General features: G+C 42.0%; 3 protein-coding genes across 5 annotated transcripts; 1 reads left to right on the top strand and 2 right to left on the bottom strand.

Annotated features, from left to right (window-relative positions):
* Window positions 1–693: 693 nt before the first annotated feature.
* On the bottom strand, window positions 694–6,899 carry psap (prosaposin). Its single transcript, XM_085922510.1, has 14 exons — window positions 6,765–6,899; window positions 5,080–5,213; window positions 4,872–4,946; window positions 4,670–4,795; window positions 4,275–4,469; window positions 4,047–4,190; window positions 3,778–3,834; window positions 2,925–3,083; window positions 2,727–2,819; window positions 2,455–2,638; window positions 2,160–2,323; window positions 2,005–2,085; window positions 1,814–1,921; window positions 694–1,356 (listed from the first exon to the last, which is right to left on the bottom strand). The coding sequence occupies exons 1-14, from the start codon at window positions 6,796–6,798 to the stop codon at window positions 1,321–1,323; spliced, it is 1,590 nt and encodes a 529-aa protein (XP_085778636.1). The 5' UTR covers window positions 6,799–6,899; the 3' UTR covers window positions 694–1,320.
* A 1,335-nt stretch (window positions 6,900–8,234) lies between these two features.
* Window positions 8,235–9,041, bottom strand: mrps6 (mitochondrial ribosomal protein S6). The gene is made up of 2 exons (XM_085922797.1): window positions 8,455–9,041; window positions 8,235–8,366 (listed from the first exon to the last, which is right to left on the bottom strand). Exon 1 carries the CDS (start codon window positions 8,791–8,793, stop codon window positions 8,461–8,463), a length of 333 nt encoding a protein of 110 aa, XP_085778923.1. The 5' UTR covers window positions 8,794–9,041; the 3' UTR covers window positions 8,235–8,366; window positions 8,455–8,460.
* Window positions 9,042–9,338: 297 nt separating this feature from the next.
* nolc1 (nucleolar and coiled-body phosphoprotein 1) lies at window positions 9,339–15,938 on the top strand. 3 transcript variants are annotated; one of them, XM_085922787.1, is made up of 15 exons: window positions 9,339–9,512; window positions 9,749–9,804; window positions 10,311–10,453; window positions 10,528–10,637; window positions 10,702–10,810; window positions 10,889–11,004; window positions 11,405–11,498; window positions 11,857–11,955; window positions 12,037–12,126; window positions 12,213–12,323; window positions 12,478–12,560; window positions 12,597–14,745; window positions 14,833–14,933; window positions 15,247–15,327; window positions 15,404–15,938. In XM_085922787.1, the coding sequence occupies exons 1-15, from the start codon at window positions 9,402–9,404 to the stop codon at window positions 15,563–15,565; spliced, it is 3,615 nt and encodes a 1,204-aa protein (XP_085778913.1). In that variant the 5' UTR covers window positions 9,339–9,401; the 3' UTR covers window positions 15,566–15,938. The 3 variants fall into 3 exon arrangements, with proteins under 3 accessions (XP_085778913.1, XP_085778912.1, XP_085778910.1); XM_085922786.1 differs by having other exon boundaries at window positions 12,478–12,548; window positions 12,585–14,745; XM_085922784.1 differs by having other exon boundaries at window positions 12,478–14,745.
* The last annotated feature ends 491 nt before the right edge of the window (window positions 15,939–16,429 follow it).

A 16,429-nucleotide genomic window follows, 5' to 3' on the forward strand; every position in this document is an offset into this window, starting at 1 on the left:
TATCGTAACTTCCGGTTATATTTTTCAGCCTTATTGACCTATAAGAACTACAAGTTATACTGCGTATAACTTGTGGACCCAGTACTATTATCCAGTTGATATTCAGTAAAAATAATTCTTTTTAGGAGATGAAATGATGTAAAACGGGATGTATTAATACCCCCCAAAAAATATTCTTACTGTAATTCTGAAAAATATACCGGATGCCATATTTGAGAATGAGATCCGGTGGCGATATTCCAAAATAAAGTTAGTACTATTAAAAATGCAGTAAAAGCACAAAGACTACAAAATTGCAAGCTATAATTTCGGGTTTTATTAAATATCTAAGAGCAACCTTCTTTAGAATTGTCTTTTGTATTTTCTTAAAGCATAACTGTTAAGAACATTTCCAAATTTTAGTAAAGAAAAACCATCAACAATCATTTCATTTTTCTATAACTCCTCGTTAGACCAAAATTATATTCAAAATGTGGAAGTGAGACTAGATCGGCACACATGGCTTTGGGCTCTGGTATCGCTCTTGGGTGAGAGGTGGTGTACGCTCTTCCACCTGGAGTTGACCACGGTTAGAGCGCTCAAAGCATGTATGGGCATGCTTCTTGAAAAAAAGAAGGGATGACATATGGCATACATCATATTCTGATTCTGAAATGATAGTCAAGATTTCCAAAAATAGTTGAGACTAAATCAAATGGTTCCAGTGATTTAGATCATTTTAATTGTTAAAATCAGATCAATTTATAGCTGGCTCAGGATATGAAGCAGAACAGAAGATGCTTGGTGTAAAACCTACCAGTTACAAACAGCTATGAAAGTGCAAACAATGGAAAGAACACTCAAGGGCCATGCCATTGCCTCCTAAAACAAACGTCACAATAAAACAAGATGACTGACAAAAATAAAAATTTGCTTTTGAATCTGACATGCTGCTAAGGGTTACATCTGTCAATCATTTTTCAGACATCTTCTGTTTGCTTCTACAGGGAGGAAAAAGCCATAATGACATGGTACCATAGGTGATACAACTTTTGTTACTACATACATGTATAATCTGATGCAACTCGCACAAGAATACAACTCAAATATGCCAAACTGAGAAATCTTAGATAGCAGGTCTGTGTACATGTAATTTAGCAACAGCTAGGGGGGGAGAGAAAAAAAAAAAAAAAAAAAAAAAAAAGACCAGTCCCTTTCCACAAATCATATCAAATTAAACATAGGTCACTTGGTCTAGTACAGAAAAGAATAAACGGTTGAAGTCGGAAGCAGCAATGCAATTATTTCCCTAAAAAAATGTCAGTAGGCGCTGGTCTTCCTCTATGCCCACATGTGGCGCTTGCAGTGATCCACAGCCTGAAAGATAAGTGAGAAATCTTAATGCCACCATATCAATGATTGTAATCTATTCACTCACAAAAATATTATGACACTTCAGGACAAATCCAAGTATTTTGTGTTTTGTACAGCTTTCCATTCTCCAAAAACATTAAAGACAAAAGTCAGACGAGGTGTTTGTTGAATTAACCAATAGATTTTCATTCTATGCCTTTCTGTTATGGGAAAGCCTCACAATGGCATCGTCTGGATCTCATGATGGCAACACGTGATTCTAAATGAACCAGTAAATGTATTGTTCGATTTATGGTTCAAACACCTGCTAGAATGTTGCCATCTCGCTCTTTACCGAACGAATTATAGAAAATAAAGTACTGCAACATGGTCAAATTAAGTTGAATAGAAAAGTTCACAATATTTTACGTTTAACCTGTTGTTCCACTCGAAAGTGTTAATGTATGTGCAAGTGACGTACATCGCATTGGGTTGCTGTCTCCATGTTCCTGCACCAGAATGAGGGTCCCAAAGTGCACTGCTCTCTTCCCAGTAGTCTGCGCAGAGCCTCAGGACAGGCGCCCACTTGCTATTAACAAACACGCACAAAAGATTCTTAAGTCCAAACTTTGCAGAGCGACAACGCAGCAGCAAAGGGGATGATATACCCACCAGGCACACAAAGTCCGGGTCAAGCATCTGAAGGAGCATTTGCACCATCATGGGCTCGTACTGTTCAACCAGTTGATCACACTGTTGACACACACAGACAGGATTTAATAGGATAGTCCGAAAAAGCGCAACTAGTTCTATGTGAATCTACTCACCTCTGTCTGGTAGGAGTCGGGCAGGAAACTGCAAACTTTCCTCACCGCCTCCTGAATCTGCTCCTCGGTGGCGTTCTTTTCAAGGATTCCGTCGATGTAGGCGACAGCCATCTTGCACACCTTACAGTAGCCACCAGTTTTGAAGACAGTCTTATCGAGGGCAGCTGGAAAGGGTTTTGGTATTAGAGAACCAGTAAAGTGCAACTACAAAGCATTTTCAAGTTATAATACCAAGAAGAAGTAAAAATTTGGTAGGACATTTTTGTAGTCATTGTATAAAAGATGGAGAACTTACGGACAAATGCACGAGTGGCATCATTGCAGAGTGCCAACATGGTGCAAATAGTTTTTGGGTCAGCCTGCTGGACCAGCAACTCAATGATGGCCTGGCCGTAGGTCTCGATCAAGTCCTTGCACTGAGAAGTCAAGGTTTGAGGCAAGTATGTACAAACCTTCTCCACAGCTTCAATCACCTGCTCCTGGGGGCAAATGTAGCATATGGCCTCAAGTATAAGAGAAAATACATGGACAACCTTAACAGTTTGCTTTATTTGGTCCACATCCTACCTCAGTTGTCTGATCTTCCAATATGCTTTCCAACTGCTTCATCACAAATTCGCAAATTGCACAATAAGCGGAATCCCGAACTCGCACCATAGGCTGGAACACAGAGAGCACAGCTACTGTGAAACTGACAAATTACACAATTTCAGTTCACGCAATTAAAAAAAAAAGAATGAGGATTTGGCTTGACTGCTTACGTACCTTAGTTTTTGTAGATTCCACCTTGGTGGCAGGAACAAGACTGAGAGCAGGAACGGTCTTTGCAGCAGGTAAAATATCAGCAGCCTGCAGTTTCAACATGGGAGTGGACTCTACGCCTGCGCTGCAGAAGCCAGCAATGGAACAGCACTCCTTGGGATCCTGTGGACAGAAAAAGACACAAGGTTCAAATTGCCATGGATGAAACTCATGCTACAGTTGTCCAATGCACAGTTTTAATCCCCATGCATGTAAATTGTTGGACCCTGACAAAAGCATATCCACATAGCTAATGTACATTTCTGCAGCGGTGAGTGAGGTAGTAGCTCAAATCTGCCCAAAACCAGAAAAAAGCTGTATAGTTAATTCAAGACGGTACTTGCAATGCAGGTCACAGCAGACTAATGTGCTCAACTGGTCACAAGACTCAAAAACACATCATAGAACCAGTATAATTAAAAAAAATAAAAAATGGCTAGCAATCCTTGTGCGGGTTATTAAAAGAAGCAAAATGTTACGGTATGTTAAAGGCAGTGCAACTACATGGCCCGACATTTAGTCGCTACAGTGTTGGGTAAGTAATACGGAGTAGCAAAAGCAAAAGGTTAAAAAGCTACAGCATCAACGTACAAGACCTACCTGATCCTGAGGAGCAGCATAGAGCCAAAAGGGAAGAAGAAAAGACATAAATGAAGGGGAGATTAAGTATAGGGGGGGGGGGGGGGGGGGGGCAAAGGGGTGGATGCAAAAAATGTCAGCAGGCGAGAATGGACTATAATCACCAATTTGAACAAAATATTGCCCTCTTAATAGTTTTATGAGTAGACAAGTTCTACCACGACACGGGAGGACTCACCATGGCAAAGATCTTCTGAAGAACAAGGCTGCCATACATACTGATGTACTGCTTGCACTGTAAAGGGGAAGAGCGACACAGTGTCAGAAAGAGTGAAAGGTTTTATTATTTTTATATGGCGTGCATACTCCCAATGGAAATATTAAAGACTACAAAATGTGCAGACCAAGACTCAGATCTTTGAGGTCTTGCTGATCCCAATGTGCAATATTTTAAGTGAAGGGGTACAATACAGAAAACTGTGACGACAGTGTGTGTGTGTCACTCACCATGTCTGACACACCCGGTCCCATCTTGTCACAATCTTCCTCAAATTTCGCAATGAGCGAGTTAACAAATGAGGAATTCTCCTTTTGCTGTGCTTGTGCATCAGTCATGAACTTAATGCAGTCTTGACACACATCATTACTTCCCTAAGAAGAGGAGGACAAGAGGCAATGTTAAATGACCGATGCAGAACGTACTATGTTCACAGCAGTGCAGAACTGAGAACGTACTTTGACTGGAGTTTCCTGTTTGGGCTTAACCTGCGGGTACAAGAGCCCAGGAACATTGAGGAGGAAATGAGAGGGTGACTTGGAGAGGTCAATCTGTGGGATCTCATTGGACATCAGCTGGTCCTGAAACTTGGCCAGTGCCATCTGCTGGGAGCGACACAAGCCAATGGCTCCACAAGCCACACCAGGATCCTCCTAGAAACATGTGAAAGATCATTTACATAAGATAGGCAACAATGTTGCCAGTCACAAGGTTCCGTTTTTTGCATGATGACTTCGCCATTTCTGCTTTCAACTCGGAATCACTTCCCTTTCAATAGCCCAAGGCAGAAGCATCATTCATCTCAGAGGGTCAAGATAAAATATGCCCTCTCAAGCAAGAGGAGACCACTCACCAGCTCTCCCATGATGATTGCTATGACGATGGGGTAGTAATTGTCAACCATCTCCTTGCACTCTTCACTGAATTTTTGTTCGGGAATGAGCTGGCAGGCTTTCTCCAAGTAGCCAATAATCTCAGTCTGCAATCAGTCATTAACATTTAGACTAAAAGTGCCTAAAAGTATACAACGTGGATGATAAACTACTCTTTCAAACCTGTGTGGCATTGTCCTTTATAACCTGCAAGACTACCATCACCACTTCTTTACACAGGTCACATGGCACGCTTTTCTGGAACAAGATTAGAAAAGACAAGTGTCAGTTAAAAAACTCAAAGTTACAATCCTAGGTGTATTACAGAGGTCAGAAAAGATCAAATGGAAGCAATGTTTCAGAAAAAGAGGAAAGGCAGGAGGAGTCTCACCATCTGGGGTTTGTTCCAGACATTCTGCTGGCAGTGACTCACAGCACCACACAGAGATGCAGTCTTCACGTTCTGACACCAGTAGGGGGGTCCACGGGCACACTGCTCTGTGCCCAGTAAGGGGGTAGCCACAGCTGCAAAACAGTCAAAGAACCATTTATTTGCCAACCACCACTTCAATAGAAATAAAAAGAAAATTCAACTTTCAACCTGTTTGACTTTTACTTGCTCCACATTTTTAGAATTAAGCGGTCAGATTCCGATCCTCAGACAAAAAGCAGTTTAATACAATTCCGGCTTAATCAATATGTGATCACGAACAAGTAAACCACAGGACTCGGACTATCACACATGGAACAATCTGACTGCAAAGTTAGACTAAAAAGAAAAAAAAAAAACAAGCACCAGATAGCATTAGAAAGCATTAATTGCTTATCACTAAATCAACATGTCAGAGCCCACAGTTATGTCAAAAATGTCTATTTTGCCCAAAACAGACTCAGCAATCGAACAGATTTGTTATATTGCTAGCGAGGTAAATTTTCTATCAGGTCATATTCAATCCACTAATCCATTCAGGTCAGAGTAAAATGTTGAGTGACTGACTCCACAGATAATGACTTTGCAAAACAGATGACACCCCCACACCCCCTTCACTTCAGTCATGTGACTCTACGGATGAAATAAGCTGTGTTCCAGGGAGAATTTCTCTAAATGAACCTGAAACAATAAAAAAAGACTTCGGGTCAACAACTTTCATAATGAGAAAGGGTGCAGATTAAGCAAATAAGCAGGCTTTTGTGCAAAGAGAAGAAGTGGGTCTAGGCTTCTGAACTAAGCAAGCCATTTGTGGATATCCTTACAGTGGAAGGTTAAAGTTCAAATCCCACAGAACAAATCAAATAAGTGTTTTTATCTCCCTCAGTCTCATCAGACTTTGGATGAATGAAAGCACCTACACATGAAGGCTGTTATATTTGCCGCGATATATATATATTAAAAAAAAAAACTATAGTCTAAAGGATTGTTGTATATCAAAGGGTGTCAGATGACTTCTTTATAATAACTACTGTCCTGTGTAATTCTTTATTATGCAGGGTAATAGGTAAATCTAATCAACAATAAAAATGCTACAAAACAGGAACCAAGACAGGCAAGATCTAAAAAAAAAAAACATTCCCTTATAAACATAACAAGATATGCCAGTCAGTCACAAGAACTAAGGTCAAGTTACATGTGGCTAATAAATCTATTTGATCTGACAGCAAAAACAGCAGCGTGAGACCAAATAGTCTAAATGGTTGGAATAATTATTCATGCCATATTTGTGTGCTGGAAAAAGAAAACAAATGTAAAACTGGGGCATGGCTCTCTCGTAATCAGCCATTAGCTTTAATGCTAACAAGGCTAGCGTCACCGAAAGACTATTTTTGAATAGATAGAATAGATTTGTACAATTAAGACACACATTTGGAGGAAATGTACCACAGCAACGATATTTATTAAACAGCAGCTTCTTGTACTGTAATGGTGTTTACCGTTTAGAAGGCTTTTTTTTATTTTGGTGTAGTTTCCGCCTACCGATAACTAGCTGAAAAACCAAAGGGGCTTCCCAGTGACTTTTTGTACACGACAGTAAATACTTAAGATCAATATTCATTTTGCCTTGTGCGTTCGGAAATTACCTGAGGATACAAAGAGAAGAGTTAGAAGCAGCATGACTCCGCTGTTTTCAGGTTCGTTCGAAGCAATATGTTGTCGGAGGTCCAAGCGCAATCGCGAACTACGTCTTGCGTTCAAGCCTTTATAGCTACTAGTCAGCTGACTTACTCAGCATAAACATGTGACTCATCAGTGTCACTTGACTCGCGACCTCCGCCAAGCATGCTGTCTGTACGTTAGCAAGATTGTTTTAAGGTCAAAGTACGATTTGAAACGTTCATTTTTGTATGGATCTGACCTTAAACCTTGAGTATGTATTTTTTATATGTATAATGTGCATTTTGAGTATTTCTTTATTTTTCTTTTACATCATTACACATGGGGCAAACAATGCATAATAGGTATTTAATTATATAGTGCTTTCACAACAATTTAACAAAGCAATTTACATTAACATTTACATTAACAAAGTAACAATACAACAATTTCTGGTCATCATTTAAATAAATATCTAGTCTGGGTCAAACTGTCACCATATATATAATAGTTTTGTTTGTGGGAATCAAACCCGCATCCTCCTAACTGTGAGACGGACGTGCTAAACCATCACTCGCTTATGTAATGACTAATGCCTGGAAAGGCTAAGTCAGATGCAAGGCTGAGCTTTTCTTTTCTTTTTTTTTTTAGAGAATTTAGCTAACAAATTCCAGTAATGCATTCCAGTTGTGATGAGAACTAATATGTTGACTGTGGCAATATTATGAGGCAACATTTAATTTGGTGAGATCATGTGTGCAGAAGATGGCATTTACTAAGATATTATAGAACCACACCTTTAATTTCTCAACCTTCTGTTGGGTGACATTTATAAGTGGTTGGCAAACACTGTTGTTTGTTTTTAAAAGTACATGAAACATATCTTGGTGATAGCTTAAAATTATTTTGATTCTTTAAAAAGACAGGACTACTGAATAGTCTCATTTATATCAAAATGTTGCTCCTCAATGAGCCTACCTCAACTAAGCAAGAGCCAAGAGACAGACCCTGAATTGGTAGCCAGCCAATTGTGTATAGAAGACATTAAGAGTTAAAACAGATTGACCTTATCTGTTTGACCTTTTGATGTTTGTCAAGGCGGCTTGCTAACTTTGCTACATTTGATTTCAAATGATGATGATATTTAAATAGCCTGTGTACCGGGAGAAAACCCACACCAATGTGTGGAGAACCCAAATCCAGAACCTGGCACACATGCAAGCCACACCAACCAACACAGTCCTGTCTCTTTTATATTAACATTAATTTCTGAATAGAAAAATAAAAGTCATTTAATACATGGAGTCGCAAGAATAGCACTGCGTGTTAAATGCAACTATATTCACATACAACTTCAATGAAAGTGAATGGATCACAATATATACCCATGTAGCTACGGTACAAGTGTTGCTTTTTGAATGTTGTTTTAATGTCTGATAGTAAACGCTTCACACACATCCACCAAAATAAAAAAAAAGTTTATTATCATCATCATCATTATCACAAATCAGATATAATCAGTCCAATGGCCATGGAAGAGGTCAAAGATTCAGCATACATTACATCCTCTGGTTATGAACTGCAAATACCTGTTTGAGGGGGAAAAAAGAAAAACATGTTCATTTTGGACTGATATATGTATTGGTTTAAGAATATGAGATCATACAGAGTACGTACGTTCCATCACTGCTGGGTGCCACAGCATGTTGGACTGGATTTCTGCGTGTCCTTCTTCAACACAGTGGGCCTCACCACGTCCACGTCACGGTGTAAGTGATTGACAAGGCCCGTGAGGATGCTGGGAGCCGCGTAGAAGTCAATCAAAAAGTAGGATCCTCGGCGGTGTCTCTGGTTGTGTTTGGTCATCACATAAGGCAATAGTCTGTCTCCAAGATTCTCCATGTCCCTCACCACAGCACCCCGTTCCATTAAAGTCTCCACTGTCCGCCGGAGAGTCGCTGCTGTCTCTGGGCGCGTCATCGCCTTGAGGATAAGAGCCAGTTCGTAGCGTGGCATTGTTGCAGTGGGCTAAAATGCGAAGATTGGACGCAGATTTTTAATCGGTAGCTGTCATTTCTACTAGAATCTTTTCAAAGTCGACCATGTTGTGACACGAGGATGAAAGGTCTTTTACGATGACGTATAAATCTTGCGCCCGCATGTTTAGTTTGAGTCGAATTTGGAAGAAGATAATAACCCAGCCGAAAAAGTAGTTGATTAAAGTTACGGTTATATATATTTTTTGGGAAATGCAATCTGTGGTTGAAAAAAAAATTGTTTTGCTTTATTAGAAATTTATACGACAGTACGAAGATCAAGGGAGAACAGAGGTCTTACTCAAGATGTATTTCTTGGGACCGAGGAACCAACGTCTTCAGTTAGAATAGGCGTGCTTTTGAAAACATGTTTCGGTATATCGGTATTCAAAATAAAATAGTGGAAGGGACGACGTGTCTGACGTAGGAATCAATTAATTAATCAATTTAAGAAGCCATTTAGATGATGTGCTGCTTGTGTTGGTTGGAGTGAGCGCTCATTTTCTTTGTGTTGTCTTCACATTGCGCATGTGCAGTTGCTGAAGCGTTTTAGGTCACTTCCCTTCATTTTCACTCGGCGTGGTAAAAATGGCGGAACACAAGTCGGTTCCTAGTGATTTGTACAAATGTGTTTATTCGTTTCTGCTGGAGAACAAGTTCACCAAGGCGGCTCAGCAGTTTGTCAAGCATGTTAAAGTGGTAAGTATGGCACGGTGTAGGGCAGATGGACGGTAGTATGGCATGCTAAACTGGAGACGGACCCATGTGCAAATGCGGAAAGTTTGCACGTGGATAACTCAATCCAAATCTGACCAGTCCATGTTGCTCGTGTAGTCTCAATTAATTGACTTCATCTTCAGCAAAATTTGATTTGTGCATCGTGACAAATTCAGCTATTATATCTGTTTCTATTTGTGTTTCTGCGTTTCTTCTAGAGTCCACAGGATCCAAATGAAGAACCTCTTCTCAACATCTACGACTTCTGGGTGAAGTGAGTTGGTTGTATTTCAAATTGTGCAATTGTAGAAGTGATGTGATTTACATTTGAGATTTAAAAAAAAAGTGTGAATGATATACCATGTAATGGGATACTTTACAAACCTAATTGAGCCAAGGCTAATATTTTGCACACTATACAAGAATATTATAAAAAGAAAATGCACGGGTGAATAACAGTATCCTCTGCCATCTGATCAAAGAGCATTGCGTGGTTCTCGCTAAAACATCAAATATCCGATATCCTGTGCAAACATTTACTGCTAACTGAAAAATAGAGCATACTGTTAATGTTTTGTTGTTTTGAAGAGTTTCTTCACCCTCCTGCTTACAGCTTTTGGTATTTGGGCCCAAAAACAGCCATGGACCGGTGTGTTGCCATAACAATTATCTGAAATCGCGTTTGATGTTAAGATAGCCGTCATGTACATTTCTAGCTACAAAGTTGTATTTTTTGTATTATTATTTTTTTTATTAAACCACATATCTGTATGCACTTAGATCACCTCAAGCTCGGAAGCGCAAGGTGATTACTGACAAAACTGAAGCCGCTGGCTCAGTCGCCAAGAAGGCAAAAGCCAGTAAAGAGAGCTCCAGCAGTGAAGAGGATGAAGCCAGTCCCAAAGTGCCAAATTCTACTTCTGGTAATGTCCCAGTACAATTTAAATTATGATTGGTATATTTTGAAACCATTCTGAGACAGTTTCCCTCCCAACAGCCAAGGCAGCACCAGTTAAGGCAGCGGCAACCAAACCTGCGGCTGCAAAAGCTGCATCTAGCAGCAGTGAAAAATCGAATAAATCTGAAGAAAAAAAGACTCCTGCTAAGGTAGGAGTCACCAGTAAATAACATCATGGTGTTCGTTTAATTATTCAACCTCCCCCCCCATTAGGCCTCAGTAAAGCCTACAGCAGCTGCAAGTGGAACAAGAAAGAAAGACAGCAGCTCGAGCAGTGAAGAATCAGACTCTGAAGAGGAGCAAGCCACCAAAGCTCCAACAAGTAGTGTCTTTTTCACTTTTTCATGCATTATGATATGTTCTTATAACTACTTAACATATATTTCATTCTGAATGATAGAGCCAGTGTCCACCACCAAGCCCAAAGCTCCTGTTCCTGCTATTGGAGCGGCTAAGAAAAAAACAGAAAGCAGCAGCAGTGAAGAAACTTCATCAGAGGACGAGGAACCGGCTAAGGTGAGCAAACGGACATCTGTTTGCACAAATCTATGATGCAGTGATGTAAAATTTGCAATTCACTCCGAGTGATTCTGTTCAATAATTTCATTCACACAGTTAGTGATTTAACAGTGAATATCTACCTGCAATGAAAAAAACGAGACCTCCTACTGAGGCTCCACATACACTGTTCTTTACTGCTATTTATTTATTTGGTGGTTTACTTATTGTCACTTTGAAGTGCAAATAATATGCGTTTGGGGCACTTTCACCCAGAAAGGAATAATTACTGCAATGACACATCTGAATTATGCCACGTAGGAGGATGTCATTTACATTTACGAATGTCCAAATGTGAACCCTTGCGTGCAAATCCAACCTTTTATTTATTAATTGTTTGTGATGCCTTCTACACTAGGCTCCAGTCAAACCTGCCCAAGTGAAAACGGTAGCTGCAGCTGCAGATTCAAGCTCTGAAGAGACGGCTCCGCCCAGAAAGAAACCAAAAGGAGGTTTGTTTCGTTTTAAAAATGGTCACATTCACTACTTGACTAGACGTCCACCCTAAGCAGTATTACCCAACCTGGTTCTCATAGACCACTCACTTCTAATGCAAAGTCAAAACTAAGGTAAAGTATATAGTATCAATTATGGCCGCTAGAGGGCAGCAGTACTAATTTCAGTTAAGTGAAGAATGCTATTTATTCTTACAAATGCAGTAAACATCTAATAAGGACTGCGTAGACTAGTGAGATTAACTAGCCAAGGAAACTGGCCATAGTGGACGCCATTGGTACTTGACTTGGTTCTTGCCATTGCCTTTGGCCTGTGTTTTGTTGTAGGTTTAACAGTTGATTTATGTTGCAACAGGAATATACAGTGCAGTCCCACCTCCTATTTCACAACTGAAAGAAGCTGCAGCAGCAACTAAGGCGAAGGACGACGACTCCTCGAAGAAGAAAGTAGTTGGTAAAACATCTTCAATTTCGGATTACCTGAGCATGTGGAGTATTTGTTGCAATGTGTCCAATCGGGTTTTGTTTTGTGCAGCTAAACCTGTACCCCAAAAGAAGATCGCGCCGACAAAACCTGCTTTGAAGAAGCCTGCTGCCACTAAAGAGTCCAGTTCGGACAGCTCAGGTTGAAAACCCTGTACTTAGTCTGTCTCTCATAGGCTAGACAAAGCCAGTTGCTTGTATTGTTGTATAACAAGCGTGTCCTCCTAGATTCATGTTCAGACGAAGAAGAGCCCCAAAAGCCTCCACTCAAGGCCGCACCAGTAAAGGCGGCCGCACTAAAACAGACCCCCGCGAAGAAAGATGATTCCTCAAGTTCAGGCGAGACTTGCTTAGCTCTTATTTCTTGGGACTAAAACCCATTTGACCTACTGGTGAACTTTACATTCCAGAATGACTAGTATTGCTCCATAACTGTTGAAGTACATCTTTACATGCAACACTTTTAACAATATTGTTTATCATTACATTTCAGACAGCGGCTCAGAAGATGAAGCACCAGCGAAGCCGGCCGCTAAACCGGCCGCTAAACCGGCCGCTAAACCGGCCGCTAAACCGGCCGCTAAACCGGCCGCTAAACCAGCCGCTAAACCAGCCGCTAAACCAGCCGCTAAACCTTCAACACCAGCTGCTGCTGAGAGTAGCACCGACTCGTCATCTGAAGAGGAAGAAGCACCCAAAGCCAAGCCGGTTGCAGCAAAGACTGCTGTTGCTGCTGCCAAAGTCACAACCACCGCTGCGGCAGCAGAAAGCAGTTCAGACTCTGACTACTCGTCTGAAGAGGAAGAACCACCGAAAGCAAAGCCAGCGACTGCAAAACCTGCAAAGCCAGCTTCAAAAACCTCTACTACTGTAACAAGGAGCAAAGCAAAGGCTAAAGCAAAAAGCAGTTCAGAGTCAGACTCATCATCTGAGGATGAAGAACCTGCAAAAACCAAGGCACCTGCAAGTAAACCTTCTACCGCTGTCACGAAGGTGGCAGCTCCTGCAAAGGCAGCAACGTCAGCAAAGGCAGCAACGCCAGCAAAAGCAGCAAAGGCTAAAGCAAAAAGCAGTTCAGAGTCAGACTCCTCATCTGAGGATGAAGAACCTGCAAAAACCAAGGCAACCACAAGTAAACCTTCTACCCCCGTCACGAAGGCGACGACTCCTGCAAAAGCAGCAACGCCAGCAAAAGCAGCAAAGGCTAAAGCAAAAAGCAGTTCAGAGTCCGACTCCTCATCTGAGGATGAAGAACCTGCAAAAGCCAAGGTGACTGCCAAACCAGCTTCAAAAACTTCTACTCCTGTAACAAGGAGCAAAGCAAAGGCTAAAGCAAAAAGCAGTTCAGAGTCAGAGTCCTCATCTGAGGATGAAGAACCTGCAAAAACCAAGGCACCTGCAAGTAAACCTTCCACCCCTGTCGCAAAGGCGGCAACACCTGCAAAGGCAGCGCCAGCAAAGGCAGCAACCCCGGCAAAGGCTAAAGCGAAAAGCAGTTCAGAGTCCGGCTCCTCATCTGAGGATGAAGAACCTGCAAAAACCAAGGTGACTGCAAAACCAGTTTCAAAAGCTTCTACTCCTGTAACAAGGAGCAGAGCAAAGGCTAAAGCAAAAAGCAGTTCAGAGTCGGGCTCCTCGTCTGAGGATGAAGAACCTGCAAAAACCAAGGCGACTGCAAAGCCAGCTTCAAAAACGTCGACTCCTGCAGCAAAGGGTGCCAACGCAAAAGCTAAAGCAAAAAGCAGTTCAGAGTCCGGCTCCTCATCTGAGGATGAAGAACCTGCAAAAACCAAGGCACCTGGAAGTAAACCTTCCACTCCTGCTGCAAAGGCGGCAACCCCGGCAAAGGCGGCAACCCCGGCAAAGGCAGCAGCAGAAGAGAGTAGTTCTGGATGGAGCTCCTCATCCGAAGATGAAGAGCCAGTCAAAGCAAAACCAGCTCCTGCTAAAGCCGCCACCCCAGCTTCGAAGGCTACCACCCCGGTAGCAACAAAACAGACAGTGGCAAACAGCAGCTCGGAGTCAGACTCATCATCTGAGGAGGAAGAACCGGCTAAAGCTAAGCCAGCTTCGAAGCCTGCGACTCCTGCTGCAAAGACAGCTGCTGCAGAAAGTAGTTCAGAGTCTGACTCCGAGTCTGAAGATGAGACTGTGAAAGCGAAGCCTGCGCCGGCTAAACCTGCTGCCAAGCCTGCCACTCCCGCTGCCAAGCCCGCCACGCGTGCTTCAAAGGTTGCCACCCCCGCGGTAGTCAACAGTTCAGGGTCTGACTCTTCATCCGAAGAAGAGGACGAACCTCCGAAAGCCAAGCCAGCTGCATCCAAAGCCGCTGCTCCTCCAGCAAAGGCTGCAGCAGCCCCTGCAGAGAGCAGTTCAGAGAGCGACTCTTCTGAAGAAGAAGAAGAAACCCAAGCAAAGACCAAACCTGTGACCAAGAAGGCAGCAGCGGTAGCTAAACCCACAGCATCGAAAGCAGCTGCAGCCAAAAAGGCCAAGGAGAGTAGCTCCGATTCGTCCGGCAGCTCAGACTCCGAGACGCAGAAGACCCCTGCCAAGGCCGCCGTCGCCAACGGCAAAGCTCCCAAAGCTGCGTCAGCTAAAGCTGCGTCAGCTAAAGCTGCGTCGGCTAAAGCTGCGTCGGCTAAAACTGCGTCGGCTAAACCAGCCAAGACCGCTAAAGCTAAAGACAGCAGCAGCTCAGATGATGAAGAGGAGGAAGAGGACGCGGCCCCAAAAGCTGCCACAACCCCTCAGACCAATGGTAAGTGAAGACTGATCCAAAAGTGAGGTTAAGATAACGATGGCGAGTGAAATGAACTTTTTTTTTTTCTTTCCCAAATTGATGTAGGCACAAATGGCATGCAAAAGGATAAAAATTCTTCAGAAACTAAGACTCCAAAATACCAAAAAGCAACCACTACCCCACAAACGTTTCCCAAAGCCAACAAGGTAAAACAACAACACTCGCACACACTCGACACAATAGATCCCCAAAATAGAAGGCCTTTCTTTTTTTTTTTTGCCCTAAATTGACTGTGGCTCTAAATGTGTTAATATAGTTACTCAAAGTAATGGCAATTGCTTTCAAAATATGAATAGCTCACAATCCTTATAGAAGTTTTTATTCCTATCAATTGGGAACACTCGACATAGTGTAAGGAGAACTGTTATTTTTCAACGAGTATCCAGAAGCTGAAAGAAAACATTGCCAAATTTCCCATCAAGTGATACAACGAGCATTATAACACCGACGTGTTTGCAGTTCAACGCTCCGTTCCGAAGAATACGGGAGGAAGAAGTCCCCGTGGACCCCCGCCTTGCTGACAACTCTTTTGAAGCTAGGGTAAGAAAGAACTAGTGACGTGTGACCCGCTCCTCTGGCAGTCGCTGCTAATATGGACATCATTATTTGTTTTCAGAAAGGTTCCAATTACGATTGGGGCCTGAGAGCAAATGAAAGTCTCCGCTTTACCAAAGGCAAATCGTTCCGCCACGAAAAGACAAAGAAGAAGAGGGGAAGCTATCAAGGCGGCGCCATCATCACCACCTCGGTCAACTCGATCAAGTTTGACAGCGACTGAGGAGTTTGCCCCATGTCATCTGAACTCTGCGAGACGAAGGTCCGAGCGAGACACTTTGACACGTACCGTATAGTTCGAAAGTAACACTTGAGTCAAAGGCATGCTAATGACGCCTTATAGCCACAAGGTGGCGGAAAGCCATCTTCCCATCCTTCCCAACACAAAGGAAACTTGTATGGTTCAAGTCTTTCCCTATGAATTTATTGCAGCGTTCCAATTGATGTTGCACATTTATCAATGTATAATGTGAACGTCGGAGAGGGTTTGTACTTTGTTGTGTTTCTTGTGTCACCGAGGACATGTTTTATGGTCTGTATTTATTGTGTTTTAGTCCAATTAATCGATTAGGATCTCATATTGTCTTTTTTTTTATAGGCCAAATTTCCTCGAACAATTCAGCTTTTCATATTTTCTATTAATGGGTAGGCATTTTCGTCTCCTAACTCTTGAACTTAATTTGCTGGGTTTTTACTTTCTTTTTGTCTCCAACCTTATTGTTCTAAAATTAACCATATTGTTAAGACCAGTACTGTAGTGCCACCAGGTAGCACAGTCACATTCAAATATTGCAAATAATTTCACTTTTGTGACATTTCAACTTTTTTCTCTGAACAATAAAGTGGAGTAAATTGAAAATACAAATGGTCTTTACCTCTTAAGAGATTTAGCTGTGTTCAGTCTCATGTTCTATCTGTATGCAGTTCATTAGAATGCTCTTGTCAAGTGATCCAAATCGCTTCTACTGGTGCAAAATATTGAAATTTGTCAGATTGAGTGCACATATGCTAAGCAGGAACTAAAGATGGTTAGTTCTTTTATTCCTTGGGCTAGTTCTGATTTGAGGGTTTAACTCAATTGTGGATA

Source organism: Syngnathus leptorhynchus, chromosome 10, assembly GCF_054491065.1.
Source record: "Syngnathus leptorhynchus isolate UIUO chromosome 10, UIUO_Slep, whole genome shotgun sequence".
In the NCBI taxonomy this organism is placed as follows: Eukaryota; Metazoa; Chordata; class Actinopteri; order Syngnathiformes; family Syngnathidae; genus Syngnathus; species Syngnathus leptorhynchus.